Here is a 12,809-nt window from a genome sequence, read left to right as displayed (position 1 = left end):
TTAAGGGCCAAGCCAGTGGTCAGCTGTAGGTCCAGCTATATCTCTTGGAAGTTGTTAATTAGTGTATACCCGACTCTACCCCCAAAACATACTTTATTCTCCTTTCCTGAGGAACAGTGGTACTGGTAAGGATAAAACGATTCTAATTCAGTCCTACTGTGTCATAGTGATGTAATGGAAAGACCCCAGTTCTAGAAGTCAGGAGACCCAAGTTATGGTCTTATATCTGCTACCAGCTGGCAGCACGAGCCTGAGGCAGGTCATTTACTCTTTTCGGAATTCATTTTTCTCATGCTAAAAGAAGGGATGTGGATTCTATTCCCTCTCGCTTGTTTTTTCTCTCTCTCTTTTCCTTCTTTCTTCTCTCTCACTCAAACATGTACTGGCTACCCACTCAAGAACGCTTGGTGAGTAAGGTAAACAAATGGATCTCCCAGGCCCTGTGCTTCATCTTACAATTTCTCCAGTTCCTTTTAGCCCTAAAAGACTAAGTTACTGCCCTGTCCTAGGATGAAGTTCAGCGAGTGGTTCCCTGGGAGAGGCTGGGGATCCGAGAGGGGATAGCCTGCGAGGGGACAAAGGCTGGGTCTGGCCTCCTGTCTCCTTGGATTTCTGCTGATGCAGCTTATCAGATCCCAGAGACCTGGCAGACCTCTGAAGCGCAGAGAGAGTGAAGAGAGAGCCAAGTCACGCCTCCAGCACGGCTTCTGAGGATGCCAAAACTTAATCTGGGCTGTGGGAGCTAAGTGTTTGCATATGAAAGAGCAAATTCAGAACATGAGCATGGAAGTTCCTGCAAACGTCAGAGCTTCCTATGCGAGTCGTCGCCCTTCACTCATGCGTCCCTCTCCTCCCCTCACCCCTTTGAACTTTTGTTGTCTGGCTCCCTTCTATGTCTCCCCTCTCCGGGTCAAGCCAACACCCAAGGAAACATCCAGTTTTGTCATTAAGGTGGGTGCACAGATTCAGGCAGGGAGGACATGGTGGGCCTTGTGTAGCCTCCCTGGGCCTTCACCTGGCACTGTGATCCGTCCAGCCCCTGCAGCCAAAAGGAAGGGAGATACGAACACGGATATGTTTTCATAAATTGCATTTCTTCTGTTTTCAAGCTCATATTCTATTCTTTAAAACCTTGAAGTTAAAGTTCCATCATGGAGAGACTTGAGGCTGCTCTCCCCAGCACTTTGCAATCCACCTCTGCTGCATGAATTTGCTTGTTAGCCAAGGCTGCTTCTTCCAAAGGCTTGTGGGCAAATCCAGGGTGCCCTTAGCTTGCAGTGAGTGTAGGGAGACCAAGGAGAGCTGGTGGTGGGTGCTGGCCCCAGCATTCCCTCTTGGGGGTGTCCTGCTGAAGGACTCTGATTCATCCCTCACCTTTAGTGATTAGCAACACCTTAGCTAAACAAAACATGGAGGGGTACCCCAGACAGGTCATTTTCATGGAGAGAATTTAATAGAAAAAAGTAGTAAGTACTGAAGAAATAGGAAGACAAGATGTACACTGAAGTTCCACCTTTAGGAGGCAGGTACTACCCCCAGGATGGGGTGCGGTGCAGCAAGTGGAAGAGGTTGGAGTTATTAAAACTTAGAAACTTAGATGAGGGGCCTTGAACCTCTGAGGGGAGACGCCGCTCCGCTGATGCTGGGGGCCAAGTTCAGAGGGCAGCCTGTGGGACTGGAACCCAGTCTCTGCAGGGGGGTCACTGTTGTGCGCTGGCCTTTCTGATCTGGTGCGATGACACTGTGAGTACTGGCAAAACAGCAAACTGGATGCAGCTGCTGTTACAGGAGCAAAAAAGATGGACAGGAGCAAGAAACCAACAGGAAGGGGCACATCCGGCCTCCCTCCTCAAGCCTCAGGGCTTTCTCTCTATTGCCCCCTATTGGTAGAGTCTAACAGGGAGTCGCAGGCAAGGCCAAAGCGTGATTTGAGCTGTCTCAGCCCCAGCATCTCAAAGAAGCAAATACATGCAAGGGTAGGTTCGGAGATGAGCACCAACACCGGAAAAACTGGCACTAGAGGGATTCTATGTAGAGCTATTCCTTTATCACTTACATAGGGCTGAGTGGCCAAGTGGAGAGAATTGTGGATTAGAAAGTAGGCACTGCAGTAAATATTAGTGATTACTCCGTAATATTGGTTGAATTAATTATTTTCCTGTGTCATGTTGTGTAAGCCACTAAATCTCTGGTGGCTTCAGTTTGCTCAGTGCTAAGGATCTTCAGGCTTTAAAATTAGGTGATTTTATTACAGTTGACACTCAATGCATTTTGATGTTAAGATAACTGACGATGGTAAAGATTAAATACGATTGCTTATTGAAGCCCTTCTTAACCTCTTTAATTTGCTTTTCTCATCTGCAGAATGGGAATATAATACCCTCTGCCTTATCAAGTTATTTATCAGTTTAAGTAGCTTTTAAAGTGCTCACAGCAGCCCCTAGAGTAGAGCACATAGTAAATAGATGTTTGCTATGTGGTTACTCTGATCAAAAGCATTATTTAGATCATCGAGGGGTACAGAAATAAAGAAGCTGTGGTTCCCACCTTAGGCTGCTCACGCCTAGGAAAGTGAGAGAGATCCTGAAACAGTAACTGTGATTCAGAATAGATAGACCTTAGTGCTGTAATAAAAGTTCAAAACTGATGTAGGTGAATGGAGGGGGAGAATGCACCCTCCTTGGAAACGTGATCATAGCTGTGAGGCTGAGCTCTCCATGCAGTAGGTCATCATTGTCCTTCACTCAGTGCAGTTTGCCCCGGAAACAAAAGGGGGATGAAAACCCAGACTGGCTGACCTGGGGGTTCTCTGAGTGGGAGGATCCTGGGGACAATGGTCTGGGGCCCTCTCTAAGAAGAAAGCAAGTGAAGGAGTCAGAAGTCAGTGCTTCAGGGAAGAGGCTACCCTTTGCTATCCCCACCACAACCCCTGGGGGGCTAGAGGAAGGGCCACCTAATGTGCAGGCCCCTGTGCACACAGTGAAAACAAAGCATTTGGAATTTCTAGACATTGACAACAAAGCATTAAACCAAGAGCAGGAGCCTTCTGAGTGTGAGGCCCATGTGACCACACAGGTCACAAGTCTGTGGAGTCCTCCCTGGCGAGTGAGACCTTATAAAAGAGACCACCCTGCCCCTCTCTATGAAGGAATGCACGCAAATGGGTAAAAGGTAGGTCTCAATGCATTATAATAATAGGTCATGTTTCTTCAGACCTGAGTCTGAGTCAGCCACCCCTATAAATGTTTATGTGTGTTAACTAATTTATTACTCTAAGGTTGATCCTATTATTACCTCCATTTTAGAGATAAAGGAATTGGAGCTCAGAGAGGTTAAGTAACTAGTCTAAGGTCACACAGCTGTTTAGAAGTGGAGTCAGGGTTGCAGGTCCAGGCAGCTGGGATCCAGAGCCCATGCTTTTCACCACTATGCTACCATTTCTCACAATGCAAATACCACTTCCCCAGAGCGCCCAAGTCCACAGCCCCCAATATGGCAACTGGGGAGAGCACAGAAATCACTATTTGTTCAGTCCCACTTAATATCCTGAACCTATATATGCATTCCAACTTCTAACTTACTTTTTATGTTTTTATTCCCTTTTATAAATAAGGATGCTTATGTAAAAGAGAATGGATAAGGGAAAATAGAAAAAAATTGACTCTAGCTCTATTAATTAAACATAACCATTGGTAATACATTGGTACATATACTTTTAGCCATCATACATATGTCTCCAAATATGTTATACTGTACTTTAAATTTAATGATCTAGCTTGAAGAATTTTCCAGATTACTGGAGTTCCCTCTGCAGTGTCATTTTTAATGGCTCTCCAGGATACCACTGCATCACATATGATAATGTATTTTTCCATTCATATGTAGCTGGACGTTTGTGTTGTGTACCATTTTGGGGTGTTTTTTTTTTTGCCATTCCAAGTAGTCCTGTGATCATATACGTCTAGCTAAATCTTTGTGTACATATATGATTATTTCCTAAGAAAAAATCTGTAGAGGCTGAATCACTAAGGCAAAGGGCAAATTATATAAAGATATATACAATAAAATAACACAAAACAAAATAAATTAAAATAAAATGAGACTAAATAAGAAGGTGGCACTGCCCCCTTGCATTACAGACGTTTTGCTGCTGGCCCGTCGCGATGCATGGAGGGCGTTTCACTGTGCGCACTCGCTGGGTCACGTGCTAACATACACCTTCTCAGTGATTTGTTTCATGCCCTCACACCGTCTCTGTCCTGCCCTCCCTGTTGTAGATTGTGGCCAAGAAATACCGCAACTATGACTTCCCAGCTGAGATGACAGGCCTGTGGCGGTACCTCAAGAATGCCTACGCCCGGGATGAGTTCACCAACACCTGTGCGGCTGACTCAGAGATAGAGCTGGCCTATGCCGATGTCGCCAAGCGCCTCAACCGATCCTGAGCACAGCCACCTGGCCCCATCACTGCTGCAGAAGAGCTCAGCTTCTCCCAAAGGACTCCAGCTTCACAACTCCTCTTCCACATTGCCTTGAGACACTCCTTACTGGTCAGGCCGCAACTTGCTGGCATCATTAGAACTTCCACCTGCTGTATTTTGTGAAGGTCAGCGCCAACCCCATCTGATCACACAGGAATCTGCAAGCAGAAATGCTAGAAATAGTCAAACTCTCAGCCTTTGGGCCTGGTCTGAGTTCAGTGTATTTGGGGTCAGTGTTGGAGAACCCATGTGTGGGATCGTCACTGGCCCCTTCTGCCAATATCAAAATATCTCCTCAGATGCATTAGAAACATGCAATGCCATGTCCTCCTCCGTCCTCCTCTTTGTCAGTAACTCCAAGGCCAAGGACAAATGCCATCTTAGTTCTTATTAGAAAGAGTTCCCCTGCTCTTAGGGGAGACAGAGAGAGTGAATGGAGAGGGGCTGAGCGGGCTGTGGATTTTGGCATCTGGCAGATACACCTCGAGTCACTCACTACTTTCTGGCCCTCCTGTCACACCGGGCACTTTGGGCGCAGTCTCAGTTTACCACAGTGCTGTGAATGTTGCAATGTTATCGTGCACCTGGCTGACACGGACCTTTGTTTTTATGCTACCCAGGCCTTGTCAGGAAAGGAAATTGGCATGGTATTCCAAACCGGGGGGACTGGGACAGGGAGGGGAGGGAGCAGTGTTGATGCCAAAAGGCCCACAGGGGTCTACCAGCCACGGGGTTTGCTTGCTTAGGGGTAGTTGCTTTGTTGCAGGTTACATGCCTGGGTTTGACTATGTTTTTCTATGAGTGAATTTTGGTCCATGAGAAAGCAGATGCGCATTGGAGGTGGAGGGATGGGTGAAGATGAAAAAGTCCTTTATGCTGCTCAAGGATCCCTGGGAATTTTGAAGACAGGTCTTCAGTCTCATGATCTAACTAAGTCTTGAACTGGTGATGTCATGTAACTACCAACCTTATAGCAAAAAACCCAGGAATTGGCCAAAAATGACTTTGCAGGCTCTTCAAGTTGTTTCTGGATGCGGACCTGCTATCTGGGTGCCCTCAGGCAGCCGCTCTGGATTGATTCCACCACAGCCTCTGATGGGTGAGAGTCACAGTGAGGAGGGGGCATGATCATGGAACCTTAGGAAGAAAGTCCTTGAGCCTTTCTGACTGGGAAACCATGTGATTGGAACTTGAAAAAAAAATATGTCCACCTGGGTTAATGTTCTTCCCATCTGACTCAACTACCAGGTGAAGAAAAGGAAACTTTATTTTAGATAATATTGCTCTCCTTAGATGTCCTTCTTGAGTTTCACCTCCTTAGACTCTTACCCTCCTTGAGCATGGGGACCAGTGCAAAGGAAACTAAGAGAAATGAACTAATCATCAGCTCCCTCTCCCGGGGAGCTCCCTGTGAGGAAATCCACCCGCCACAGACCCTCACCTTCAACAATCCTCCCCTCTATGTTGCCTGTCGGCGGAGAGTGAGGTTCCCAAATGCCGGAAAGCCCCAGGACTTGGCTCATTGCTCAGGGAGGGCAGGGCAGCATGGGTCTTTTCCATAGAAACATCAACAAATTCTAACCCAAGCAATCCCTGGACCTACCTGCCTCCAGGGATCTCTAAAGAAAAAAGTGGCCCATTGATCAGAGCAGAAAAGGGAGGAAGCAGGGGGCGTCCTTCAGCCCACTGAGGAAGAGGAAATTTCTCAGTAGGACATTTTATAAGCCTGAGAGTTTTGAAAGGCAGAATGAGTTGATTCATTTCCACCTCTAAAGGATCCTTCCCACAACTCCCTGGAAATTTGTCCCTGGAGGTAGTTAAAATGGAGGACTGGTGAGGAAATAGTCTTTTTTACCATAAAGAAAAGCCCCAAACTGGCCTCCTGGGGGATGAAAGCTTAGATGATCCCAAAGGCCTTTTAACTTGTGTGAAATCCTTTTGTCCTGGGAAATCCTTCCCTGACCTTCACAGCACAGGCACCAGGACCTGAAAGGCGGTCTGCTTCCCTGAGCCCCGCAGTGGCCCTGCTCTTGAAGCACATCCATGCAGCACAGCCAGGGCAACAGAGAAAACAGAAGGATGCCAGGGGGGCCAGCTGCCCCGGAGGGGTTGGCAGACACTAGCAACCCCGATTTGATATTCAGAATTCCAATAACTGGCCAGTCTTTAAAAGCAGTCTTTAAAAACAAACAGGCAAACCAAATCAATATTGTTGTTTCTAGATGCTCCTTCTGCGGTTGACTTAATTTTATGTAAATAACAATATTAATAGGCACTGGGGGGGGCACATATATGATTACTTATAACTATTTAAAAGAGGGAGAGGAGTTAGAGATGGAAGGATACTTAATTCAGGAATATCTTTTTATTTCGACAGTACATTATCATATAATGCAACTATTGACTTAGAGATTTAAGGTCTTATGGCCAGATTTATCAGAGTATTTTTAAATTATAATAACATTACCTTCTAATTATTATTATTATTATTTTTTTTTTTGAAAAGAGGTTTTTCTTTAGATTCATCAGCCTCCTGGGCTTTGGCCACACCCATTTCTTATACACAGCAAATCATCTCCCAACAACAGTGTGGTAGGTTCTTAGGTGTTCCCAGAACCGACTCAGGGAGTACTGAAGGTTTGCAGCTAGACCCCACACTCCAGAGTTTTAAGACAGGAAGTGACCCTTGTCATTGGTCTTGAGTGAATACTAATCCCTCAGAAAGCTTTTCAGTGGCCCAGAAAAGGGATTAATTTGGGTTGAAATCCTGTTTTGTATTTAACTTATTTCTTTCCTGTGACTTTCATGTCACTATTTTTTTGTGGGGTAGCATAGTGGAAGGCAGAGGCAGAAGCAGGAGCCAAACTCCGAATGACTGTGTTGAATTTGCCCGTCTACTCGGCGCTGTCTACCTCTCAGGCTGGCCCAGAGTGAAGCTATTGGATAAAATTTTAATAACTATAAAAGATGAGCTAAATAAATAAAATCTTGATTGATCCAGAGCATAGTTCCTTCTGTTGTTTGCCTTCATCTCTTGACAAAGGAAGTCAAATAAATGTCTGGCAATCCAGAGTCACAGGCACCCGTATGAGGATCTTGTTTAACCAAAGGGTACAGCTACCTGGCACCAAACTAAGGAATTGGAAAGTGAAAAACACTCAGTTTCTTTGGCCACAGGATTTCATACCAGCTTCAGCTTCCCAGGTCCCGAGTGGTCACTTCTCTTGCTGGTGCGGCCAGTGAGGATCCTGAATTTTCGTTAGGAAACAAACATGTTTTCTAGCATTTGTCAAATGAAGCAACAGAAGCTCTTCACCACACCTGTGTCCACTGGCCACTTTGCCAGCAGAAGATGCAAAGCACCGTAGAATTGTCACAAAATGGATCACTCCTGAAATAGAGCCTAAAGTTCTAAGGAATCAGCAAGATCTGGAAAAAATAAAATTAAAAGGGCGGTAGAGTCAGGAAGGTGCAGGTGTTCTAGTAAGAGTTTTTCATCATGAGAAACCCGTGGGAGTCTGTGTCTAAAATTAAGTTGGCCCAGAGGCAGCAGATATCCAGGTGGTACTGGTATGTCTCAGCCCGATTCCTACCGGCCTGGAGCAATTTCAACAGCAGAGCAAGTCAAGAGGATGGTGTCTCCCTCCTTGGAAAAGTGAATCATTAACTTAGAGTTAAAATTAACTCTAAGAGTTAAGACCACCATTCCCAAGGGATCACTTCTTTATTTTTGCATATGACATTAAAAAGAACCTTAAGCATTAGGGAAAGAAATGTGCATGTAAAGCGGCCTGGTTCTGAGATCAGGAGAACCGATGGGGTCACGTCACTGGCCTTGGGCCTTTCTTGCGCACAGGGACTACTGGCTTCTGTGCATTGCTCTTCAGCATTCAAACCCAGCCACGTGTGCCTGCCTCATGCGTGCATGTTTCTCCCCCTTTGTCAATATTATTTTCCCAGCTTAGTTTCAGCATACTTTCAGTTCATAATTAGGAATGACTCAAGTGTGCATAAGTTTATTTAATATTACTTAGGGAAACAGATCCAATCCTTTCCTCCCTAACCAAACATAAAATAAAAGATGGCCTCATTAGAGGGTTTGGGCTAATCTGAGTTTCTATAAAAGCAATCTGTTTTATGGCAAAACATAGTTTTAAGGATCCAGTTATCTAAGGTATGTATTGATAGCTAGAGATTTCACATATATTTAAAACATAAAATATCCAGCTGATGTTTGAATTTGTCTCACTTTCCTGAGCACCTGGTTGTCCCATTTTATAAGCTGGAGAGTTAATTAATTTAGCAAAAGATGTTTAGCTTTTATGACAGAACAAACATTTCATTTTATAAAGACACTCCTAACAATGGTTACTTGATTTTCTCAAGACCTTTTAACTGTGGTGATAAAATAACAGGACTTGCTTTCCAGCCTTAATGAATGTAAAATGCCTTTTAATGAAGATCTTGCTGAGTGTTTTCCTGAACCAGTTATAAATTTCTTCTCCAGTCTTGATTGGTATTGATTGATTCAAATAAAGTTGGTTTATTTTCAAATATTACCAGAGTGATCATCAGACTTCTTCTTTGAGGTGGGGATTTCTTGGGCTATTTTAAATGACAACTATGAAATACTTATTTTTTTTCCAAAATAAAGGTTACTTTATTTTCCATTATAAAAGAAAATACAGACTTCCAGTTACAAAATAAATTTTTATAAAAGAAAATATGTTTACTCTCCTTAAAAATTAAAAGCAAATAAAAAGCAAAGGCAGAATACAAGAAGAAAAAGCAAAAAGCTGGTGACCCAGCCATCCCAAAACTGACTTTTATTTTAGCAAGGCTAAAATTTTATCATAATACATGGCTAGATAAACAAAGTATTCTGAAGTTCTTTCATGTGTCTAATTTCAATTTCCTATCTGTATTGTAGGACCTGGGGAAAGCCAACAGAGACAGTCCAGGAGTGATTTAAGACACTTAAAATACTGTTCTACCTCCACCCAAAGCATGGCCATCCGTGGCCAAGCCCCCTCAGTGCTCCTGGCCTGAGATTCCCAGCCTTTGCACCACATCTCTGACTCTGGGTTAAGGACTCCGGAGTCCTCAGTTAGTTTCACCCGAAGCCATCATAATACCTGATAAAGACCTCTGTGAGCATTCACGCTGCTAGAAGGTGCGAAGGTTCTGGCAGTTCCCTGTGCCCTCAATGCTCTCTCAGAACCCAGCTTCTCAATACCTTGGGTGGATTGAAGCACCTGACGCAGAGGGCCGGTCCTGGTAGGTGCAGCACCTCAGCACAGGGGTAGCAGATGTCGTCAGTGTCATCTCTCCGTCCTGACCAGCCCTGTCTTCCCTAGCAGAGCTCTGACTGGGTCAGGAATCCACCTCCCCAGGCCTCCCCACTCCCACCTGCCCACTCTCTCCCTGCCCTTATGTGACTCAGGTGAGAGTGTTTTCAATCCCCCACTGCAGTGGTGAATCATGAATGGTTTGAGCCCATCACCTGGCTGTGGTTGGTTTCTGAGTAGGCTTTTGACCAAGTTCCACCTAGTATTGTGAGGGAATATTTGTACAGGAACTTCTGAGAAAGATCCCCTTGTTCTGAAGAAAGTGACTCTTAAGTCACTGCCTTTGGTGCTGCCTCAGGATGTGGATGTGGGGCCTGCAACTGCTGGTACCCTCTAGAGACCATGATAGGCAGGCCTCCAGGCAAAGGCAACACCTGCAAAAGGCAGCAGGAATGGAGAGAGCCCAGGTCATTGATGGGACCACTGAACTGCTGCATTCGCAAAGTCTGGTTCTAATTACATATAATATATCCCAGGTTGTTTGAAAATGGTTTTGTGTTGTTTGTTTATTATTATTGTGAATGGCCAAAGGCATCCTAAGTGATATATTAGCTAAGTTTCTTCTTGTTGTTACTAACTTATTGGTCATCATATTGTTCACTCAGGAGGTGTTCCGTGTTTCCACTGTTTGCATGCAGAGGGTCTGCCTTACAGGCTGACCCAGGGCTGGGGACATGGGGGACTTCATCTCTCTGTGTCAGTGCTATGATGAAACCTAGGGGCATATAAACAGCAAAGGCTGTTCTTCCTGCATTGAGGAGAACAGAGTGAACATGGAAATGAAAGCATCTCATTATACTCAAAAGTGTTGTGAGCTGTGTCTCTCTTATTTTTATTTCTAGTAACTAAACTCCTCAGAGTCCCCTGTGAGTTTCACCTTGCGGAAAAAGGCATGAAGTATGAGACTGGGGAGGTAGGAAGTTCAGGATTGAAAACAGAGAGAGCAGAATTCTAATCATGAGGCCCATCATTAAGTTACCAGGGGACCTTGAATAAGGCCTATTTCTGGGCTTCCATTTCCCCAAGGGGGTTAGTGAGGTCCCTTGCCTATGAGATGATGAGATTCCTGATGAAGAATACTTATTGCTAATAAAACATTATTTCAAGGGAAAGGACATTTCAACCAGTTGGAATTTCAGTCTACTCCACTCTGGTCTCCTTTAATGGAAAGTAAATGATCACCAGAAAATAACATGAATATTAAAATCTGGTTTTTTTTTTCTTTTAAAGTAAATTTCAGGCTATCTTGGAGCCAATTCACACCCATGCCAGTTCCCTTTCTTTCTAGTCTACAACCAATGAAATCTACATCTATATGCAAGGAAAATGGCCCTGAGGCCTTGCAGTTCAGTTCATTAGCCTGCAATTACTTATGTAGAAAGTAAAGCAGACTCAACTTTTGGAAAGATTTGCAATAAAAAGTATGAAACAGTTTTTTTAAAGTCTGAGTTTAACCCTTCTTTAACTAAAATATCTCAATGCCCCAAACCTTCTCATCTCTGAATTTACATAGGACTTGGAGTCTAAACCACACAAGGTACATAGTACAAACACGGTGATAGAGACCAGCTTGGAATCAAGACTATTCCTCCTGTGGAGCGGTGCCTGGTTGCATGCCATTTTGCATCCATCTGGAATCATTCCTGTGTGTTAGTCACTCCTCACCACCCTCTGCCCAATTAAAAACTAAGCTCCTTTAAGGGATGGAGTGTAGGTTATCCAATTTTGTGCCAGGTCTCACCTTGTCTAGCACTCAGCAAATATTAGATGCTCAAAAATATTTATGAGTGGTTGGCTAGAAAGGTCATGAGACAGCATTCTAGATTTCTGGGTTCACCTCAGATCTCACTCTTCATTTCTCTGACGTCCCTGACACCCACTGCACCTTGTTTCTGAAAGCAGAGTGATAACAGAGAGTCAAGGAGAAAACCGGGTATTTGTGTTAGTTAAATATGTTTCTAATATACTTCTGAAGAATGGATGATTCTCAAACAGTCCATACAGCATTTATCTGTCTGAAAAGATGAAAAGCTGCCAGTGCTTATTGGATCACATGGTTGTGATTATGTAATGATTTAGCCAGTATCCCAGGTTGGCCACAAAATTTTGCCCAGATTGGGTGTTTTATTTAAAAATGGATTAGAAACATTGAGATGAGGGTGACTCTAGTCCTAGAATTATCTGCCTAAGTGAGGGTTAAACAAATTTACCTCCCCTCTGGCCCATGTATGTTCTTAAGAGAGAGAATTTAGAAAATGCTGAGAAGCAAAAAATAAGAAATTAGAGAATACCTGTAATCCTTACCCCCAAAGAGAACCACTATTAATTTGTAAATAATTACATTCCTAAGTTTTTTTCTAGTTAGATAGAAATAAAAATATGAATATTTAAACAAAAAGAGCTGTTGTTGAGAACTGAAACCAATGTGCTTTCTTGCTACTATGATAAACAATTATGGGTAAATTATATTTTCCTGTTTCTGTGCCAAACAATGCAAAGACCAGACAAAAATAACTTGCTACTTATTTCAGAAAATCCTTGCTTACTTGTGAAGACCAGCAGCTTGTTTAACAATATTTGCTTTAAGACCTTACTTCACTGTTCCCACCAGTCCAAAGCTACTATGCCCAAAATCGCCCAATCCCAGCCAGTTCCCCATGTGGTAAGACCCACCTTGTAATCACTCAGCTGTGACGTTGAAACCCTTTACATATTCTTCCCCAATTTTGCTCTTCAGAAATACTACCAAGACTTCATCAAGAAGGTAGTCTTTATTGAAATAAATCAGATAAACTTCACTTTTCTTGATCAAGTTTTTCTAGGCTTTTTTTTTTATTCATATATTATGAACACATTTTCTTACCCCTTTTCTTGAAAAACAGAATTTTTTTTTGTTGTTATCCTCACCTGAGGACATTTTGTCATCATTTTTAGAGAGAGAGGAAAGGAGAGAGAGATCACATCGATGTGAGAGAGAAGC

The 12,809-nt window shown here is 43.6% G+C and overlaps 1 protein-coding gene across 2 annotated transcripts in view; it reads left to right on the top strand.

Annotated features, from left to right (window-relative positions):
* Positions 1-9,041, top strand: part of CLIC5 (chloride intracellular channel 5) — a 146,588-nt gene extending 137,547 nt beyond the window's left edge. Inside the window, exon 6 of one of the 2 annotated variants that reach the window (XM_054569445.1) lies at positions 4,278-9,041. In XM_054569445.1, coding sequence (XP_054425420.1) covers positions 4,278-4,445 — 168 coding nt within the window. In that variant the 3' untranslated portion in view covers positions 4,446-9,041. The remainder of the gene's footprint in view (positions 1-4,277) is intronic. The other variant, XM_054569446.1, reaches the window with a different exon arrangement.
* Positions 9,042-12,809: the final 3,768 nt, after the last annotated feature.

This window comes from Pteronotus mesoamericanus, unplaced genomic scaffold (genome assembly GCF_021234165.1).
Source record: "Pteronotus mesoamericanus isolate MK-2021 breed Mesoamerican mustached bat unplaced genomic scaffold, CSHL_Meso_final contig_20, whole genome shotgun sequence".
NCBI classification, from domain to species: Eukaryota; Metazoa; Chordata; class Mammalia; order Chiroptera; family Mormoopidae; genus Pteronotus; species Pteronotus mesoamericanus.
The sequence above is the reverse complement of the archived record's forward strand: the minus strand, read 5'-3'. Positions and strand labels throughout refer to the sequence as shown.